This window comes from Lissotriton vulgaris, chromosome 10, assembly GCF_964263255.1.
Source record: "Lissotriton vulgaris chromosome 10, aLisVul1.2, whole genome shotgun sequence".
NCBI classification, from domain to species: domain Eukaryota; kingdom Metazoa; phylum Chordata; class Amphibia; order Caudata; family Salamandridae; genus Lissotriton; species Lissotriton vulgaris.
The window spans coordinates 433,505,219-433,526,587 of NC_141698.1; the positions used below are offsets into that span (position 1 = coordinate 433,505,219).

General features: G+C 44.8%; 1 protein-coding gene across 2 annotated transcripts in view; it reads left to right on the top strand.

Annotated features, from left to right (window-relative positions):
• LOC147685366 (ankyrin repeat and fibronectin type-III domain-containing protein 1-like) overlaps nt 1-21,369 on the top strand; it is a 3,163,580-nt gene that overhangs the window by 2,886,610 nt on the left and 255,601 nt on the right. For both annotated transcript variants that reach the window (XM_086941288.1, XM_086941289.1), the window contains 3 exons: nt 10,387-10,506; nt 11,704-11,919; nt 14,742-14,908. In XM_086941288.1, coding sequence (XP_086797414.1) covers nt 10,387-10,506; nt 11,704-11,919; nt 14,742-14,908 — 503 coding nt within the window. The remainder of the gene's footprint in view (nt 1-10,386; nt 10,507-11,703; nt 11,920-14,741; nt 14,909-21,369) is intronic.

Here is a 21,369-nt window from a genome sequence, read left to right on the forward strand (position 1 = left end):
TAATTCAGGTGTGTCGCTTCGGTAGAAGAAGGTAAAGACATCAAGAAATATGTACAGGAACTCTCTGATGCAATCTATGAGACAGATGTCCTTCCCAAAATTCAAAATAAATACAGCACATCAGATAGCAATATGGTTCAACAAGAGTGGTCTCCCATCAAACATTTTGGTTTACATCCATCACTATGAAGAGGCATGACGGATCATGATTCAAGCATGCACAGAAATCGACGTATCATTCAAGTACAATACAGAATGGGAAGGTCTGACAAATGCTAATTTTCTTCCTGAGGTTCCAGAATGTGAAATGCAAAAGTGGCATCATGTAGAACTACTTCATGTGAAAAGAATAACAGCAGTCTAAAAAACTGCTTACATAAACATAGAGGCCAAGAGGCACAGGTGGATCGATCTGTGAAAGGAAATGATCCTAGACCCTACCAGCAGAAATGCAAAACGGCAGAATATGAGGCGAGGGCGGTGATCCAATACCCTGAAAAGGGAGGAATGTTTGGCAGGAAGAAGAGACACAAACTGATACAGAGAATCAGCATCACAACACAAAATAGATAACCTGTCAGACTCTAGCAGTGAAGGATGACTATGCTTTGGTAAGGGCGTTTAGGATAGGTGGACCTCGGAGATATTGACACATTCACAGAGAGATAATGTTTGGTTGGGGTGGGGCTCTCTGGGGGGGGGCAGAGTTTTAAGGGTGAAGAGACAGAGGAGTAGTGCCTGTGCCAGGCAATAAATGATTTGAGTTTTTTTATTTGACCGACATTGATCCACACTTTAATATCATTCTTGCTTTATCTAATAGTCTAAATGGACCCATGGGGTGGAGATAAGGGAACAGAGTTTAGGATCTTTTAAAGATCACAATAGTACAAAGGGGAGCAATAAAGGGTAAAAGAGAAGTCAAGGCTAGCTCAAGTATTTGCTCGTATTGTCTTTTTAGTTCAATTTTTCTTGTAGGAGGTTCTCAGAAAGGAGGGTCAGGGGGTTAAATGAGCCTTTATGCTAAATAATCCACATTAAATTAATGCATCTAATGATGGGGACATAGCAACAGTGATAACCCATAGCATTATGTGTTAGATGGAATAGCAATTCTAAATGCCTAGATGAGTAAAATAACCTTATACAATGAAAAGGTTTTAACATTCTTTATAATGTTTGATCATATTTTTGTCTCTTAGAAGAGGTCCGCGTTTCGGAAGCATATGGACAGATTGAAATCCAGATGCTTTCCAGAATTGCTTTTCACGGTTCCTCAATATTACGAAAAGTGGTGGAGTTGGGAACACTTCTCTCTTAGCAATCAGGATATGAAGTTCCAGAAAGCCATACTAACAAGGAGGAGCGATGGGTCGTACTTAAAGGCATGCTTTAAGGGGTCGTACTTTGCGTAGCCTCACTATATGTACCAAATGCAGGGCTTGAAAGGTATCTCAATGAGGCTGCAGATAAAATACGAATCAGAGTCATTCGACCCTTCATATTAGTGTGATACCTAAATTAGGTCATATCTGCCACAGTAAACAAAACGTAAGTTGTGGCATAAGTAAAAAATGGCTAGATGATATGGGCTATAGGTGACTCATAGTGATTCAGTGTCGGGTAATGTTGCCACCAAGAGGTATATGGAACTGTATGTTCAAATAAACTTGACACATACTTTTTGATGTCTCTTACTAACATCAATGAATGAAAAATATACACTAGACAGCATACAGGGATAAAGAATACATCAAGAACAACTGGGTCTATTGCTTGGATCAATTATATTATATTTTGAAATATGAATATTGCATAAGCAGATGGCGGTGGGGGTTATTCAAGGGTATTGATGATGGGGAAGGCGGTGGGCACCCCTGTCATGTTCCATGGCTGAAGGTGGGACAGGCTGAGTGGCCGGCGTAGTGCGGAGCTGATACGATGTGCTCCTGATTGACGGCATGGATGGCAAATGGCTCAGGCGGCACAAGTGAAAAAAGGTCCAGCCGGTTTCGAGTGGCCGCAACTGTGGGGAAAGTCCGCTCCCAGAGGGGGGCTCATGGAGTCTCTGAGTGAGGCAGTGCAGACAGCCTCTAATAGTTTGGATGTGGCTAGCCTTAATGTGATGGGGCAGGCGAAAATGATGAACGGAGGTGGGGCAGCAGCGTCAGACGGTATTTTGAGCCAGGGAGGGCTGAGAAGGCAAGCTGAAAATAGTACAAGCCACGAGCACCTGGAGAATTTGAGACTTTAGGGTATATGCTGCCAAAAGTACATATCAGCTCCTTTTTAATCAAAAGAGACATCCGTTCTTGCATCTGCATTTTTTACAATATTTGTCATGGACTACCCATATAATCAGAACTTTCGACTCAAGGTTTAGATACTGGAGGGAGGCAGTAGGTCGCCCCTTCAGAGAGGTGGTGAGGGGTGGGTGCGGAAGCAGCCTAACTAGGTTTAGGTGCGGCTTGTGTCCTCCCCTCAAGCCACATTTTTACAAGCCACGAAATTAGGATCATGAAAATGATCTCCCGAGATACTGTTGTCAAACCCCGACTTGTGGCAAACTCCACACGGGGGTCAAAAAATTGACAAAGAACCACCTCCTCTAAAGAGATGGAATCCAGAATTTTTAGTGGTTTCAGGCATCTGGACAGTCAGGGCTTGGAAAGCCAGATGTTCAGCAGGGCCTAAAGATTCAAGCGCTATGTTGGGCCCACTGCCAGTGAAGGACCCTAACGACTCGAATAGCACTACTGAATCCCCTCTTAATCATGTCTCTTTTTTGGGCCCAGAAGCAAATCCCTTGATGCTCTTTCAGTCAATGACAGCAAAGGGCCCACAGCTAATATGCAGCATGGAGCCTACTCGTTGTTTTCAGGACTCAACATAATGAGCCAGAACAAATCAACAAATTATATGATATCGAAGTCCAATGCAAGTTTTGACACTCATGACAAGTGCTCATCTGGTGAGACTTTGGCAAGGTTAATTGTGGGCACTTCCTTATTCACCACTTCTGTGGAGGCCACAGCCGAAACACTATTTATGGCTATGCCCGCAAAGGTGCTCACTCCACAGACTACTCCAGTACCTTTGACTACTAAAAATATGGGAGGATCAGAAGATTCCACACAAACTTTATTATTTCAAATTTTGACAGAGTTAAAACAATATGAAACTCTCACAGGAGGAAGCAAAAAAGAGAACTGGATCACAGTTATCATCAATTCAATCTCATATCTAGCAACTTTCAATCCGGGTTGCAGAAGCAGAACAACACATATATGATCTAGAAGATAGTGTGCCTCTATAGACTGGCCAAATAACGAAACTACAATCTGAGCTGGCCAGTTTACAAATTAAGGTAGACGATGCAGAAAATCGATCATGAAGATGCACCTTACGCATAAGTGGGATCCCTGAGGGCTGCGAAAATGGTCAAATGGTTTGTGGGAGTATTTTCGGACCTTATTTCTAAGTATGTATGGCCTGAAGCAACAGTACAGAAGACTGACCTCACCATCTCAAGGTCTTAACACGTGCCAGCTGTTAAGTACCCTAACGCTAAATACCCAAGAACGATCATTTTGAACTTTGGGGACATTCGAACTACTGAACAAATTCTGGCATGTGCCATTTGTGATAAAATTCACCAAATTAATGATAATTTTGATTTCAAATTTTTTTCTGACATGTCTTCTCTTTCCGCAAGACGCAGAAGGGAATTTGGAGCCATGGCTGATTCCTTTCTATGCCTTGGGGTCCCAGCTGGCATTGTCCAGCAATTTAAATGGAAGGCCCTCCATAAGGGGAAGGTTCATATTTTCCAGTCAGTTGAGATATCACAAGAGTTTCCTCAGTCCCTACAACATCAAGGGGGGGGGGGGTAGGGCAACACCTTCCTCCCTCTTTCAGAATAGGAGTGGTCGGATATACAAGAGCTTGAGGCACAGGGATTAGCTATGTTAAGCCACCAGCTCACCAACACCACCTTGGGTGCCATGTCACAGCACCCCAATACAGGGGAGGGTGGGAGGGGTAAGAGCACAGTTTGGAAGGAAGGGAAGGGACTAGGGTCACTGGGGTTAGAGGTGGGACCACCCAGGGTACCCTCAGTGGGGGATGATCTTGAGTTAAGGGGTCCACAGAATGGGGGATGAGGGGTCACTGGGAGATGTGAGGTGGAAGGGGGGATTGGGTCACCAGGGAAGGGGAGGGGGAAAAGCAAAAAGTAGCAGAGGTGTGGTAACCTAATGGAGTAAAATAGCTTACTTAGTCTCTGTCTTCTTACAAAAATGTCTTCCAGATTACTAAAGGTAGTATTGTGTAATGTAAAAAGCTTTAATAATAGAGTGGAGCAACGATCTATGTTGGCGTGGTTTAAGGCCCCACAAGCTAATATAATTTTTCTTCAAGAGACACACTATAAGGAGGGATCGTTAATGGACAAAATGACTGGCTTTATTCAAGATGAATTTTATGCTTCTTTGGATGCAGCTATTAGGGGGGTAGCAATCTTGGTAGCTAAAAACTTACACTGTAAAGTCACAATAGTGCTAAGAGACCATAGTGCAAGATGGCTCTGGGTGCAGATGAGGATGTCTGAATAACTTCTTAATTTTGTAAGCTACTATGTTCCTATTGAGGACTCTTCTGAAGCATTGCATGCTCTGTCTGATTTTGCTACAAGTCAAACTGGGTTTCATTAGCTCTGTGGTGATTTTAACTTACTGTTTGACCCGGCTAAGGACTCCTCACAGGCACAAAAAACCCAGACAAAACTCGAGAAGACTTTGACAGGACGAGTTTCCAAGTGAGAGGATGTATACATGTCACTCAAGGAGATTTCACTCTTCCTCCTGGATTGACTTTTTTCTCATCTCCCACGCTCTTTTAAGTACTGGTCTGAGATGATTGAAAACCCCTTCTCGGACCACCGGTAACTTTGGTAAAATGTGAAGTTTGAACACAAGCCCCAACTTGGTACAGATGGGTATTTGACAAGTCTCTACCAGTGGATGAGCAGTGGGTTGCCCATATATGTCTGGCATTACAAGAATCTTTGAAACTTAATATGAATACAGCTTCAGATGTTGCAGTATAGGGAGCTCTTAAAGCCTTCTTTAGAGGGTAAGTAATCACCTATAAAGCTTATAAGAGGAAAAAACAGAACAATGAGAGATTACAGTTGGAAAATGAACTCTCTATAGCTATGGCAAGCTATCTAGCCCTACCTTCCCAGGAAGGTAAACAAGCTCCGTCAAGCAAAATATAATTTCAAGACTTTATTTCCAAAGAGATTGAAGCCCATGACTCAGCCTTGCAAAAAAGATTTGAAGAAAATGATAATATCAGTAGGTACTTGGCTTGGTCAGTTAAGAGTAGGGCCAATGCTAATTGTATTTTTTTCTAAATGATCCGGTCACTATGAGACCCACATTTCACCCCTCTGAAATTGCTGCCATTTTTGTAATCATTACAGGGAGCTCTATTATGAATCCCATAGCACTTCTTCAGAGGAAGCCATAAGTTGGCTCAATGGGATCGATTGTCCCACATTATCTATAGAATAGAGAGAATCCCTAGTTGCCGATATTACATCTGAAGAAGTTAGACAGGTGGTGAATACATCACCTTCTGCTAAAGCTTGTGGGATAGATGGGTTTCCAACCGTGGTCTTTAAGACTTTCCTCCCCCAACTGAACGCATTTTTGAGATTATTATTTAATGGAATACTAAAAGGAGAAGTAATGCTAGTTACCTTTACTCAAACTGTAGTAATCAGTTTTGTCAAAAAGGGGAAATCTGAGGAAGAAGTAAATTTGTATCGACCAATAAGCCTGTTGAGTGTCGATTACAAGATCTTTAAAAAATATTCATGCAAACCGGCTAGCACAATTGACCCCCTCCCTTATACATCGGGATCAAAATGGCTTTGTGCAAGGTAGGCTCTTGGCTTCTAATACTCGCTACCTATTTCAATCAATTGACTATTTTAGCACTAAAACATTAAAGCAGCAATAATGATGTTAGATGCCGAAAAAGCATTTGACAGAGTACAATGGAATGTTTTCTTTGCTATTATGAATAAATCTGCGATTCCATCTAAAATCTGTCAAGTGGTGAAGAATTTATACTATGAAGCCCAGGCTTCTGTAATTGTCGATTGGAATATAGCTGGCACTATATTTTAGTTGGGGGATACGTCTCCAACACTTTTTTCCCTGTTTATTGAACCCTTGGTTTGTGCCATCAGGCAGTACCATACTATTTTAGCTTCAGTCCTTGGATCTGCAAACTCAAGCTGTACGCGGACAATATGGTCCTGTATTTCGTCGCTGATGAAAACAACATATCAAGAAATGTCTTTAAAATAAGCAAATTTACGGCAATTGGAAGGTACAATATGGTACAATATTAATCATGCAAAGTTAGAGGAACTATTGTTTAACTGTTCCTCCAATATATTACCCGTCTCAATGCAGGGACATTATTCAACGACTCATTCCATAAGCTATTTAAGGATGTTGTACAACCTCTCATTTGGAGGATATATTTCTGCTCAATTTTTTGCCTACACTTAATAAGATGCATAAACTTGTTAAGCAATGGAGGGATCTCCCTTTGACAGTTATTGGATGAGTGGCTCTTGTTAAAATGAATATTCTCCCTTTGTTCTTATTTCTATTCTCTAACATCATGGTTAAGGTGCTCTAGTCTTTCTTTGACCAGATAGATTCAGAAATAAGACATGGCAAGCAAAATAACCTAGACTAAAACTTAAAACGCTACAATTAAATGCGGAAGATGGAGGTCTTGCTCTGACTCATTTTTGCTTGTATTATCAAGCTTCACTTATTAATTTGCTGAATTATAATAATTCAGAGCATATGTTATCTGCAAAAAATGTTTTGACTCTGATGCTTAAGGAATCTGATATTGGTCTTGCTCCTTTCTTACAAATCCCCAAATTACCAAAACATTTGCGTTATAAGTTCCCCAGAGTTATAACATCTCATTTTCAAGAGGTCTGGTGAGCTCACAGAATACCATGGCTGCATCCTCAACTGAGTATAGTAGAATGCATACCTCTGGGGCTTCAGTGGTCTATTCAGATTCGTGGTCAGTGGGCTAAACTTGGGTACCATAAAATAAAATACTTTTTTTAAAGTGAGAATTTCTCATCTTGGCAGGAAATTATAATGTCCCTCTCCTCTTCAGCTATATCCAGATTAAGAAATTCTGCTCAGGCTTAATGAGTTTAGGGAACTGTGATGGTTCTCGACTTCAGAAAGCTCAACTAATACTTAGAACTAAAGGGCTGGGAAATTGGTATAGGTTATTTAAATCTGTAGAAAATATGCAAATAGTTTTAGATCATTTAGAGAGAATGTTTACATCTACTGTCACCCGCCCTAATCTCCAACAATGGCAAGAATTTAATACAATTAGTTATAGGACGTAATAGCTGCCAATCTCAGGAGGATGGCATTTTTTAGTAAATGGCTGATTTCCTCTACTCCGGCCAAACTCCATAAAATCTATATGGCTGTAGATCCTAGGTGCTTCATATGTAGACAGGAAGTTGGGGACTGGATGCATGTGGTATTCAAATGTACCCACTTAATGAATTTCTGGCAGAATGTCTTTGCCGAAATTGGAAGTAGTCTGTCACTTGATCTCTTCCCCGATGCTTCAGTCACCCTTTTTGGCAGAGTGGAAATACGGGATGAACTCACTACTTGCCAGTGTTAATTTATCTTTTTCGCCATCTTTGTAGCAAGATCATTCATTCTTGCCAATTGGAAATCCGAGACAATACCGACAATTTCCCAATGGTTAATTAAAATGCAAAGAGTATTTAGGTCGGAAACTATTTATGAAAAAAGAGTGTTTGGCTCAGTAGTGAAGCTCTATAGAATATGGAAGAATTGAAGTTGAATTTCATCGGGTGGTTTAAAAAGATTTATAGATAAGTTGATCGTAAGCACTTTACTACCTGGAATTAACTTTGTAAGCACTTCATTTGTTTATATGCACTTTGTATGGTATGTTTATATATCTCCTGGTTTTATGAATTTAGAAGTATATATGCACTGTATGTAATGTTTTGAAGAAAGAGAGAATTCTTCCTTACAATGACGAAGGAAGATTGACGAACTATGCTCCATTGAAAATAAAGATTAAAAAAAGAAAGATATTGATGACAGAAGCAAAAAATACTTAACACTGACACTATTCATCAGTACTTAAAGGCCTGTTTCCCATACATCAACAAAATGGGGACTGTCCTACACATAGGAACGAAGTCTTCTGAATTTATTCCTAACAAAAACTAAAGGAAAAATGGGTTAAGCCAACAATGTTTTGGTCTCTGCTGGGATAAATCTACAAGAAAGACCACCATCTGGACAGAATGTTTATGAAGATCCGAGACCCCTAGATACTATACTCAAGGAGCATTTATAGAGGTAACAACCGCAGTTGAATTATGAAATGCAGAAATGAAACACTTGTTTCTTGTCAACGCTTATAACAAGTTTGTATCTCTAAATTTGTGGGCGATGCCCGACTATTTAATGGAGACCATAAAGAAAAGCACTGTAGACGAAAGCTTCTTGATTTACCTTTGCCGGCACGGTTGAATATAATACGTGTACCAGTTTGGAAAATGCCATGGTCACAGTATCGGTAGTCATTGTGCGCATACCACAAATGTTGGAAGCATAATGATTCAGGCACCTACTTTCCACCAACTAATCCCATTGCTCAGAACCTCGTTTCACTTGTGCACAGCTGTATCAGCTTCTGGTGATTAAATGCCTACTACATAGGGGAGATTGACCAGTACCATCTGCTTCCAGTGCCAGTTTGAGACTATCTCCACACTCCAGGTTAGAATTCCTGTGAGTGAACACCACTTTTAAGGAAAATACCCTGGAGGTTATCGGAATAGAGGCCACACACATGACCTCGTTGTTACAGCATGCCAGACAGAACTCATTATGTCCATAATCATCTGAAGGCCTAATACCATCTTGAGAGCAAAAGAGCAGGCATTTTTATTACAGAGGAAGTCAAAATAACATGTTTCTATAGGTATTACACCGACCTATACAAGGCATAGACCACCGAAGAATTAGATAGGGAAGCTTAACTTTTTTGCATTTCAATTTCAGAAATCTATATGAAAGATATGGTTGAACTTGAACGACCCTTGTCTGAAGAGGAGGTCCAAAGAGGAGATCTTAAGAGCAATAAAGAGCCTTAAACTATTAAAGGGCCAGTACCCAGGTGGCTTCCCATTCTGTTTTTATAAAAAACCCTTTCACCTTTGCTAATGGAAACCTCCCACAAAACTAATACAGTTTCAAAGGCAGCCCTATCCCCGACCATGACTGAAGCATATAGTAGCCTCATATGTAAGTTGTAATAGTTTCAGTTTGGAAGTGCCAGTACTTTTTAGCGTATGTTTCCTAAATACAGATTTGTTTTGATAGGAACAGCAAGAACAGTATTGCATGCTGTCTGTTTGTTTATACCAATTAATAAAAATTTCTCTTTGTTGTCACTGGGTATGATGTAAGTAACCTTCTGTAATAAATGACAATTGTTCATCTTGTCCTTCTTGAGATTATCTTCCAATTTGTGATCAAACCTTGAAATATATTGTATACTGGGCACTGAACCTGTAATGTCATCATTGTGATCTATATGTGGAACCTAGGAGCCTTACAAGTGCTTATACTGCGCATGCCTATTTACGTAGGTCAATTTCCAGCAGCAGATTGTCTAAGGGCGGAGTAGGAGACATCTGCTGCTATGCTGTGCAACGACTATCTTTTCACCTCCAACAAAAATCTTTTTTCTTTCTTCTTCATGATATTGCTAATTGTGGTTCTTGTGTCGATTGACTCTACATCTAATTCGATACATCGAAACACTTGCTAGATTTACTGTAGTTACCAGTAGGAGAATATACTCAATGCAAATACCCAGAACCACATTTGGCAACAAAATCAACAGTCTCAACAGAAAGTCCAAGGAGCAGTAGAGAAGCTGGGGTCTATGCTACAACCCACTTCAGATAGCCACTCAATTTCAAGTCTGCAACGAAACACATTGCTTGTTATTACAGTATTGTAGGGCTCGCCAGTCACTGACGATGGGCTTGCAGCCTGGAACGGACATGCCATTAAAGGAAATGCAGGCTGTTGCTGCCACGTGCAGTCGGCTTTTCTTGCAAGTGATTAGTTCAATGATTAGCAGATATGTTCTTGATGATGTTATGAATGGAATTTATTGAAATATTAAAGCATGTAATTTGCTGGATGTCAGTAATTTGGACACATCTGATAACAGAGCTTACATCATATCTTCCAGGTTTCCTGCATGTGGGAAGATATCCTGTGGTTGCGGCAGTGTGTCACTGTGTCGCAGTCATCCTGTTCTTGCATTCTTCAGACGCGGTTCAAGATGCTTTTGGCGATCTCCCAGATGCAGGTGAAAGAACTCTACAGTTTATGTGTGGCTGGTAATTCATAGAGGTCTGGAGTGAAGCATAACATTGTCTGGGTCACAAATTCACAGATGAGTGTGGTTTCATTCTTAAGTGGCTTCTTCGCTTTATAATTTGTAATCATTAGACCGGGGCTTGGGACACCATCATCACATTTTCATGTAAAAACTATGAACATATCAGCTTAAAATGACATCGACATATTGCTTTAGAAGAGGTGATTGGTACTCACTGTAAATTTTCAGATGTTTCTATATGGATAACAAAATTAAAATTATACAGCATCTCATTGGAATAGCCGGTGTACGTAAGTATAAACTACACAGCTTTGAAATGATCGGGATTCCAATACATGGCGCGTTAGCTCAAAGAAAACCATTATTACTTTGATCGCCAACTAGGATTTCATTAAACAAAATATTTCACTGGTTTCTTCACCTTCTTCTTCCTTATTATTACGCTTGTTTTTGTCTGGTAGGAATAGCTGCTTCCGAAAATATTATATTTTTTTGTATGTTACTATCCTTGGTTTTCTTGGTCATCTTCCATTTACTGTACGCAAGCACTCCCCGTTTGTTTCTATGATTTAACCAAAAACCAACACAATTTACAATAGTATGAAATATCTTTCAACTAGCATTATTTTCCATTAAGGTGAAATTATGTATACCTAATTGATACTGTACATATGTGCAGGGCCGGGTTTAAGGCAGCGCGACTTGTGAGGCTGCATTGGGCGCTGACCTGTGGAGTGGCGCGTTGTGACCTCAGGAGGGCACTGTGTCTAGCAATATCTTATGGTAGGAGAGATAAGGGGCACTTTTGCAGGTGGTAGGGAGAGAATCAGAGAAGACGGTCATGGGATGTGGGACGCCAAAAGTGATTGTTTCACCGGAGCCCCCTGCGCTAAAGCTAGCCCTGCACATGTGCTCACTCTTGATATTAGTTCTTGTTTAATCAGGCAGATAAAGTAAGCTATTGTTAATTGTCTGACTTATAGCTCCATTATTTCTATCACCCCATGGAATACACAGCACTTCCACTGGCTCACAAATGTGTGATAATAATGGGATCAGATACTTGCATGGCTGAGACCCCGTAAGTTATTTATAGAATTACCTCTACACCTTTCCTCTTCTAGGAACAGTCTGTTTTACTCTATCCTTTCTCCATGTCTTCAGGCTTTGCTGGGAATCCAGGACTTGGGGCAGGTGTACTTTGAGCCCATCAAGGACAAGCAAGGCAACATCTTGGTCGTAACCCTGAAGGAGGTGACGCTAAGTCAAACACCAGAAAACGTTCGTTGGACACCTTTGTCTAAGCTTCAGAGTAGTCGGAAATCGGTTTCATCGCCCGAGGAGCCCAATGCCTTGGATGTCTTATTGATGACGCTCCACGTGGGTAGACGCTTATTTACTTAATGTACAGAGGTGATGGTGGAGGGAGCGTTCAATAAGAGCAATGTCTTCATTCTGTGCGTCAGGAGTTATCACCTATTCCTGGTCACATATATAGGAAATTGAAAGTGCTGTTCCAAGACAACCTTCAGCACAGGTGGAAACTTTCTGATAGAAAGACTTACTACTATTTTTAAAGATTTTTTGATGACCATGGGACCTTGCTATGTGGTGTCTGAGCACAGTGAAATTAGATGTCACTTATGCTGTCCTTAGTATGACATTGTGCTATGATTTATTGACACCCATGACTAACTTGACTTAAATGGCTATATTGGGGCACCTGGAGTTACCTGATTCCCCCATACAGACATTTGTTACAGTGACTGTGCTCATGTTTGGGCATGAGCAGGGCCGCTGGTATTATGCATCCGGAGAGGCAAAGGACTTTCCAATGTATGGGGAAATGTATCATCATGTTTTTACTAACCTTTGATTCATTTGCGATAAAAACATTTTTGGGGGGTAAAATTTGCACACTATGTATCAGATGATGGATTATATGACATTTTTGCCAAATCCGTAACTATGCAGAAAATGTTGTGGCCACGGAATTACAGAGTTCCAGTGGCCTTGGGCATGAGTGATGACCTAATCCATGTATCTATTTTTGGCCCCCACCAATTAACTTACTAGTTCGGCATGTTTACCTAAAAATAAAAACCCACATTTAGCATTTGACTCTGTATCACGCAGCAAAAGCAATTTCACAACTTCAGATTGTGCTGGGTTTTACCTCCGAAGTATTCCCTTACTATGGTGGTCATGGGGATCCGCGGAGGGGAGGTAAGTAGGGTTCTTGTCCACCCTTGGAGTTTTTCACTTGTCCTTTAAAAAATTTCAAGATCACGCTGTGGCATAATACCGGCAGTGGGATCTTGACATTTTTTGAATTATGCCCCCCAATGAAAACATTTTTTGGGGTATTTTTTTATCAGCGACTGCCCTTTAAGTCAAAGGCGTCATGGCGCTGTTTTGAAAGAGGCCCGACGTTGATGGGCAGCTGTCTCAGTTATTCTGACAGTAGAGCCCCCTGAGCTCATCCCCTCAACTGGCTCAATGCTGCCTGGGACCCACAAGGTGAACAGAAAGGGCCATCTGCCGATTTACGGTAGAAGTCCTGTTTCATCCACCTCTGTATTTGTATTTGTATTTGTATTTTGTATTTGTAGAGCGCAACTATCGCTCCGGAAGGAACATCCTGGCGCTGGTTAGATAGTATGCATACAATTACAGAAGCAGAATTAGATGGCGGCCATGACATATTCGTCTGGGAGATTGAAAATCCAGGTTTTTAGTTGCTTCCTCAACTGGATTTCTTTAGTCTGGGACCTGAGATTTTGGGGCATGGAGTTCCAGGCTCTGGAGGACAGATAGGTCAGGGTTTTCCCACCTTTGGTTTTGAGGTTGAATTTGGCTAGTTTTATCAGATTGTCATTAGAGGATCGTAGCGTCCTGGAAGGGTTGTAGTGAGGGTACCGTCTGGTAAGATACTTGACCTCTGACTGAACCCCTTAGTGGTTCCAAGTGGAAAATGGGGTCTCAACGGCAGAAATGGGGTTTCTGGTTGTGTACTCTCTCCCCAGAAAATGTTCTTATGTTTGCTGGTGTTAATGACAAATATTTTTGCGGTGTGTGCAGCTCTTTATTGTTGAAAATGTTCCCATTGCGAGTCTCTAAATAAACCCATATTCCTTTAAGGGATCTCCAAAAGTGTATATTTGCACTTTGTGGCCACCCCTGTTGAAGGTGACAAAGGGGGCACCATGCAGTTCATGATGCTGTCAGAGCCATCTAGGGCAGCCCTAGGAGGCTAGACATGGTCTTCCCTCGGGCTCATATGATGAGTGCTCAAGAGGAGGATGTGTACTTTATCCCAGCCTATAAAGTCTGACACCTCAGAGACCATAATTTATCAGAGCAATACATAGACGCTTATAAGAGTTTTACCCTAAATTGATCCCATCATTCAGATGCATGATCCGCATTTCCCCATATTTTGGTAGGTATAATATTTCTTTTTATGAAGATCTGACATACTTATATCAATTTCAGGACAATTTACAGTCAGAATTCGAATCAAGAAGAGTGTTTGACAAGGATGGTCACTACTGATTTCAGAGAGCAGCCTGCAGTGTGATTAAAAATGATACTTTTAGCTGTTGTTCATGGTAAACTGATATACATTTTACACTGCCAGAGTCTTGCTGGCTCTCGCTGTGTAGTCCTGTGGAAAAGCTCAAATATAAACTGAGTCTGCAGTCAAAACAATAACATTGTTGCAGACTTGATGGCACTGTTGTGTACATTTCCCAGGAGGCCCAAGTCTGGGTGGCACAGTTTCTGCTGAGGCCTAATTTAACCCCTTCGCAGCTGGGCAAATTCCCATGCTGTGCTGGGGGACGGGGGAGGGGGGGGGGGCGCACAGCGCCCCTGTGCTCATGACGAGGTCAGCTCGTCATGAGCCAGCTGAGCTCATCATGACCACACCCTTTTCTTTAGAACGTTCGCACTGCAGTGGAATTAGCCCAGCGTGCGAGCGTTCTAAAGGTCATGACGAGCTCAGCACGTCATGAGCACACGATCACCGTGGCTCATGACGAGCTGAGCTCGTCATGAGATTCGAAGGAGTTAAAATAATCGAGCAGCTGTATGTATGTATATATTGGCTACATTTCCATTCAGGACTCAGAGGTTGTCTAAAAAGTATCAGACAGGGACCATGACACGTTGTTAACTTGTTATTCTCTGTTTCTTGTCAGGATAAGTTGGCCTATCACAAAAGGAGCAGCCAGGCCCTTTCACCTGGTCTGTACCTGGGATACCTCAAGCTCTGCAGTGCTGTGGACCAGATCCGGGTACTGGTGCCCGACAGGTTACCAAACATTCTTTGCCACACACGGATTCGAGCCAACCCTAATGTCTCCAGGTGAGATATGTCATTCAAAAAGTTTTTGAGTGAATGAGTTCCTTTCTAAGTATCCTGTGCGTTCCAGGTAGTGAGGGGGGGGGGGGGTGTGCCTACGCTTATTGTTTGTATTTAGATCATTTTATTTTGGAGTCTTAAAAACGTCTGGATGCGTGTGACTATAGGGGTACCAACAGCAATTATGTGGCTAAGGCATATCAATAAAATATGAATATTCAGTGTTTTTTCTGCAAGGTCGTGGGTACAAAGAAGAAGTTCGCTAAATAAAAATAGGTGCAGATACATGTCAAACACTAAATCACCCATAAGGTTACATGCTCTTTTAGTGTCCCAGATCCCCTTTTTATGAAAAAGACAATAAGAAGCAGAAAACGAAACGACCTAAACTTCTACTTTTGTAGCTTTGCCATTTACTCAAGTTGCTTGCCTCTTATCCAGTTAGATTCAAGCAGCTCTATCCCTATCCAAATCCCTGTCCCCAGCCCTATTCCTATTTCTATCCTTATTCCTATCCCTAGCCCTACCCATATCCTATTCCTATCCCTAGCCCTATTCTTATCCACAGTGGTGTAACGAAACTTGAGGGGGCCTCCCTACAAAGTGCATGGAGGTGCTTCCTTCTGACTTACTGCCGAGCTCCCAGTGTGCACCCCACTGAAGCTCCCTGTCCCTGTGTGCACTGCCTTTGCATGTCTCCTGCGAGATGCAATCCTCCACTCACAGAGGGGCCCCAGTGTGCACCCCACTGAAGCTGCCTGTCCCTGTGTGTGTCCTCTGCAAGACACCGTCCCTGCCCTCACAGAGAGGTACCAGTGTGCACCCCACTGAAGCTGCCTCTCACCTGTGTGCACTGTGCATGCCTCTACGAGACACCGACCCTGCTCTCACAAAGCGGCCCCAATGTGCACCCCACTGAAGCTTCCTTTCCCTGTGTGCACTGAGCGTGTCCTATGCGAGGCAAAATTCACGCTCTCACAGACAGGTCCCAGTGTGCACCCCGCTGAAGCTGTCTCTCACCACTGTGCACTGTGTTTCCTCTGCGAGACACCGTCCCTCCCCTTACAGAGGGGCCCCAGTGTGCACCCCACTGAAGCTGCCTGTCCCTGTGTGCACTGTGCGTGTCCTCTGTGAGATACCGCCCCTGCTCTCATAGAGGGGCCTCAGAGTGCCCCCCACTTAAGCTGCTTGTCACCTGAGTGCACTGTGACAGGTCCCAGTGTGTCCCCCACCGAAGCTGCCTCTCACCTGAGCGCACTGTGCGTGTCCTCTGTGAGACACCGTCCCTGCTCTCACAGAGGGGCCCCAGTGTGCACCCCACTGAAGCGGTCTCTCACCTGTGTGCACTGTCTGTGCATGTATTCTGCAAGACACCATCCCGCCCCTCACAGAGGAGCCCCAGTGTGCACCCCACCGAAGCTGCCTCTCACTTGTATGCACTGTGCGTGTCCTCTGCGAGGGACAGTCCCTGTCATCACAGACAGGACCCAGTGTGCACCCCACTGAAGCTGCCCGTCCATGTGCGCACTGTCTTTGTCCTCTGTGAGACACCATCCCTCCCCTCACAGAGGGGCCCCAGTGTGCACCCACCACTGAAGCTGCCTCTCACCTGTATGCACTATGCGTGTCCACTGTGAGACACGGTCCCAAATCTACAGACAGGCCCCAGTGTGCACACCCCACTGAAGCTGCCTGTCCTTGTGCGCACTGTGTATGTCCTCTGTGAGACACCGTCCCTACTCTCCGAGGGGCCCCAGTGTGCACCCCACGGAAGCTGCTTGTCCCTGTGTGTGTCCTCTGCGAGGCACTGTCCCTACCCTCACAGCGAACACCAGTGTGCACCCCACTGAATCCGCCTGTCACCTGTGTGCAGTGTCTGTCCATGTCTTATGCGAGACACCATCCATCCTCTTACAGAGGAGCCCCAGTATGCACCCCCCACTGAAGCTGCCTGTCACCAATGTCTGTAGCTTCCTGTCCCTTTGCGCACTGTGCGTGTCTTCTTTGAGACACCGTCCCTGCCCCTCCCAGTGCGCACCCCACTGTAACCTGTGTGCACTGTTTGCTTCTTGTCCAATATGAATTCAGTTAAATACTCCGCTGGCCTCGCTCATCCTGTGTTGTCTCTATGTGACCCTCCTCCCATCACTGTTCCTTTACCGCTTTTTCGTTTTCTTTTTGCTCTGCTCAGACCTGGGCATTGTGCTGAAGGGGCCTCCTACAGCTGGGGCCCCCCGCAACAAGGGGGATGTGGGGGCCTGTGTTACACCCCTGCCTATCCATAGCCCTAGACCTATTCCTAGACATAGCTCTATCCCTATCCTCAGCCCTAGCCCTATACCTATAACTATTCCTATCCCCAGGCCTATCCCTATCGCTATCACTATTCCTATCCCCATCCCTATCCCTATCCCCAGACATATCTCTATTCCTATCCCTATCCGTATCCCTATCCTGAGCCATATCCCTATCCCTATTACTGGCCCTAACCCACTCCCTATTCCTATCCCCAGCCCTATTCCTATCCCTATCCCTAGCCATATCCCTATTCTTATCCCAGACCCTATTCCTATCCTGAGCCCTATCCCTATTCCTATCCCTATTCTCAGCCCTGTCCCCGTCCTTATCTGTATCCCTACCCCTATTCCTATACCTATCCCTATCCCTATTCCTGGCCTATCGTTATCCCCAGCCCTATTCCTATCGCTATCCGTATTCCTATCCCTATTCCTATCCCTATCCCTATCTCTATCCCTTTATTTATTTATTTTCAGAGTTTTGTATAGCGCGAACAAGATCCTTGCAGATATTAGAGCGCTTTACATACATATGAGAGGAGAGCGCAATAAAGAAAACTTAATAAGGCAATTTGTGCAGGGAGCGCACAATGCCAGGTAGTAGAGTGTGATTGTATGGTCGATTGAGGCACTGAAATACAAGAGGGAGGCAAACAGACAAACAGTAATTGCATAGTTAATGTTCAAGTGAATTTAGCCATGAGGATAGATTTGACTTCTTTTTTGAAGGAGAAAGTGGATGAGATGAGCCCATACCAATCATTATCGTAATCCCTATCCCTATTCATATCTCTATCCCCAGCCATATCCCTATCCCTATCCCTATTCCAAACCCAATTCCTATTCCTATCCCTAGCCCTATCCCTATTCCTATCCCTATTTCTACCCCTATCCCTATCACTATCCTTAAGCCTATCCCTATTCCTATCCCTATCCCTATCCATAGCCCTATCCCTATCCCTATTTCAATCCCTATTCCCATCCATAGCCCTATCCCCAGCCCTATCCCTATCCGTATCCCTATTCCTATCCCCAGCCCTATCCCTATTCCTATACCTAATCCCAGCCCAATCCCAATCCTTATCCCCATACCTTTTCCTATCCCTATCCCTATCCCCAGCCCTATCCCTATCCATATTCCTATCCCTATTCCCAGCCCTATCCAAATCACTAAGTGTATTTCTACCCCTATACCTATCATTAGCCCTATCCTATTCCTATCCCTATACCTATTCCTATCCCTATCCCCAGCCCTGTCCCTATCCTTATTTCTATCCCTATGCTTATCTTTATCCCCAGCCCATCCCTATCCCTTTACCTAATTCTATCCCTATCCCTACCCCTATTCCTATCCATAGCACTATCCCCAGCCCTATCCCTATCCGTATCCCTATTCCTATACCTATTCCTATCCCCAGCCCTATCACTAACCCTATCCCTAATCCCAGCCCAATCTCTATCCGTATCTCTATCCCTAACCCTATTCCTATCCCTAATCCTATCCCTGTTTCTATCCCTATTCCTATCCCTATCCCCAGCTCTATTCGTATACCTATGCCCAGCCCTATTCCTATCCCTATCCCCAGCCCTATTCCTATCCCTGTTCCCAGCCCTATTCCTGCCCCAGCTCTATCCCCAGCCCTATGCCTATCCCTAGAGTCTTTTTTTTATTTTTTAAAATTTTTAAAACCTTTATTGTAGTAAAGCACACAGCTATTCAGCCTAACATCCCGGAGGCAAGGCAGCAAAATCTCAGAATGGTCATAGTGCCAAGCGATTCATATCAGGACAATGCAGGTTGTTTTTTATTTTATTTACAAAACAGAAACGTGAACAGAAGCGCCCGAGGGCGCAGAAAAGGCAATGGAAGGAAAAACGGCTATGAGTCAGTAGGAGGCGTCAGGGGCTAGAGAAGATTCAGAAAGAGCTTAAGTAGGATGTAGAAAAAAGGGGGGGGGAGAAGGAAGAACAGGAGAATCAGAACGTGAGTAGCATAGCCGTCGTCAACGTCTACGGTGATAGACGTTCATCGCGGGGCATCGGTTCAGGTGGCAGACATAAATCACCTCTGTAAGCGTTCCAAGCACCCCACACCTTATTCCATGTCTGAGGCCGCCCCCTGGCAGTGTATACAGTCTTTTCACGCAACATACACCAATCCATGTTGGCCTTCCATTGTACCACCAGGGGGGCCACGTTGGATCCCCATTTCTGCGCTATGTCCCGTTTAGCGACCATGTTGCCCAGTGTAGCCCACCGGGTCTGTGCCGTGTTATAATCATTCGGCTCCCAGACATTGAGGAGGCACCTACGCGCCTCCGCAGCCAACCCCACTCCAGTCACCTCCCTCATCACTCGATGTACCCTCTCCCAGTAAGGGGCAATAACGGGACACTCCCACAATATATGCAAATAAGTAGCAGGGGCTCCGCAGCCACGACGACAAAGGCCGTCTGGCGAGAAGCCCATACGCACAAGCCGGGGGCCGGTGACGTACACCCGGTGAAGGATTTTGAACTGGACTAGCCGCAGACGCGAGGAGATGGCGACCTCCTTAGGGGAGGACACAGCACTCTGCCAGTCCTCGTCGTCCAGTTCCAGTCCATCGGCCACCCACTGCTCCCGCAAGCGCTGGAGGAGGTTGACCTGAACATTAATCAGCTTCTTGTAGGACAGAGAGATGGCGCTATCCGGCATATGCCCGTCCAGTACTCTGTCCTCCAAGGGAGAGCTCTCGGGGATGTCACCCTCCTCCGGTCTGGCGGTGGCTATTGCGTGCTTAAGTTGGGCATAACGGAAGAACTCTGTTCCACTCAGTTGGTATTCCGCCTGTAGCTGCGGGAAAGTCTTAACTTCCCCCCTGGCCAGCATGTCTTCAACCCTCGAAATCCCTATGAGGTCCCACTTGTCAAAGCCCTTGGTATGCCAGAGCTTGCCTAAAATGTCGGAATCGAATAGAGGGGTGAATTTCGTCAGTCTGCCCTGCCAACCCTGTATCTTATTAACCGTTCGCCACGTGTGGACCGCCGCCTTGGTCGGACCCGTGAGGCCCCGATCAAAGGATCTAGAATAGAGGGCGCGGTGGTAATTCCCACCTTGCAAGAGCCATCGATCCATGGCATAGCCCGGGCTGTCAACAGGACCATAAAAACCATGGTTGATAGCGGTAAGTTGAGAGGCCCAGTAGTACCTCCGCACGTCTGGTAACGCAATGCCCCCGTCGTACCATGGCATGGTAAGCTTCTGGACAGCGACACGAGGCCGACCATCCCAAAGCAGGGCACGCTGCAGGCTCTCAACCTCCCTGAAGTAGCGGGCCGGAACAAGGTCCTGAGTATTCTGCAAGGCATACAGGAACCTGGGCAGGGACATCATTTTAAATAATGCCGCCCGGCCCAGGAGAGAGAGAGGGAGCTTTCGCCAACTCTCCACATCCCTCCGCAACCGGTGGAGCGGGGGGAGTAAGTTGTGGTCATACCTCGCCTTAGGGCTGTTCGAGATGTAAATCCCCAAGTACTTGAAGCCTTGCCCGGCCAGTTGTATGTTGCAACCTCTAGGGAGGCGCGGCGTGTCACCCTTGAGGATGTAAAGGGAGGATTTGGCCCAGTTAATAAGCAGGCCGGAGTAGCGCCCAAACAACCGGAGCACATCACACGCCACCATAAGCGACTTGCAAGGGGAGGAGAGGTAGAGCAGGATGTCGTCCGCGTACAGGGAGACCCTGTCCTCAAAGCCCGGGGACCAGGAGATCCCATGCAAGTCAGGGTGCGAGCGTAGCAGAGCCGCGAGAGGCTCCAGAGCCAGCGCAAACAGGAGCGGAGACAAGGGGCAGCCCTGTCTGGTGCCGCGTTGGAGCGCAAAGGGAGCAGACATGCGGGCGTTAACCGTGACAGCAGCCAGAGGGCTAGCATAAAGAAGTTGCACCCAGCCCAGGAAACCCGGTCCGAACCCAAGTCTAGTCAGCACCGCCCATAGATAGTTCCATTCCAAGGAATCAAAGGCCATCATGGCATCGAGGGAGGCCAGTACCGCTGGTTCCGTAAGGGTGTGAGCTCTGGCCATAACCCCGTGCAGGCGTCTCAGGTTGAGGGCAGTATTGCGGCGGGGAATAAAACCAGACTGGTCCGGGTGCACCAAGTCGCTTATAACCCCGACCAACCGATTGGC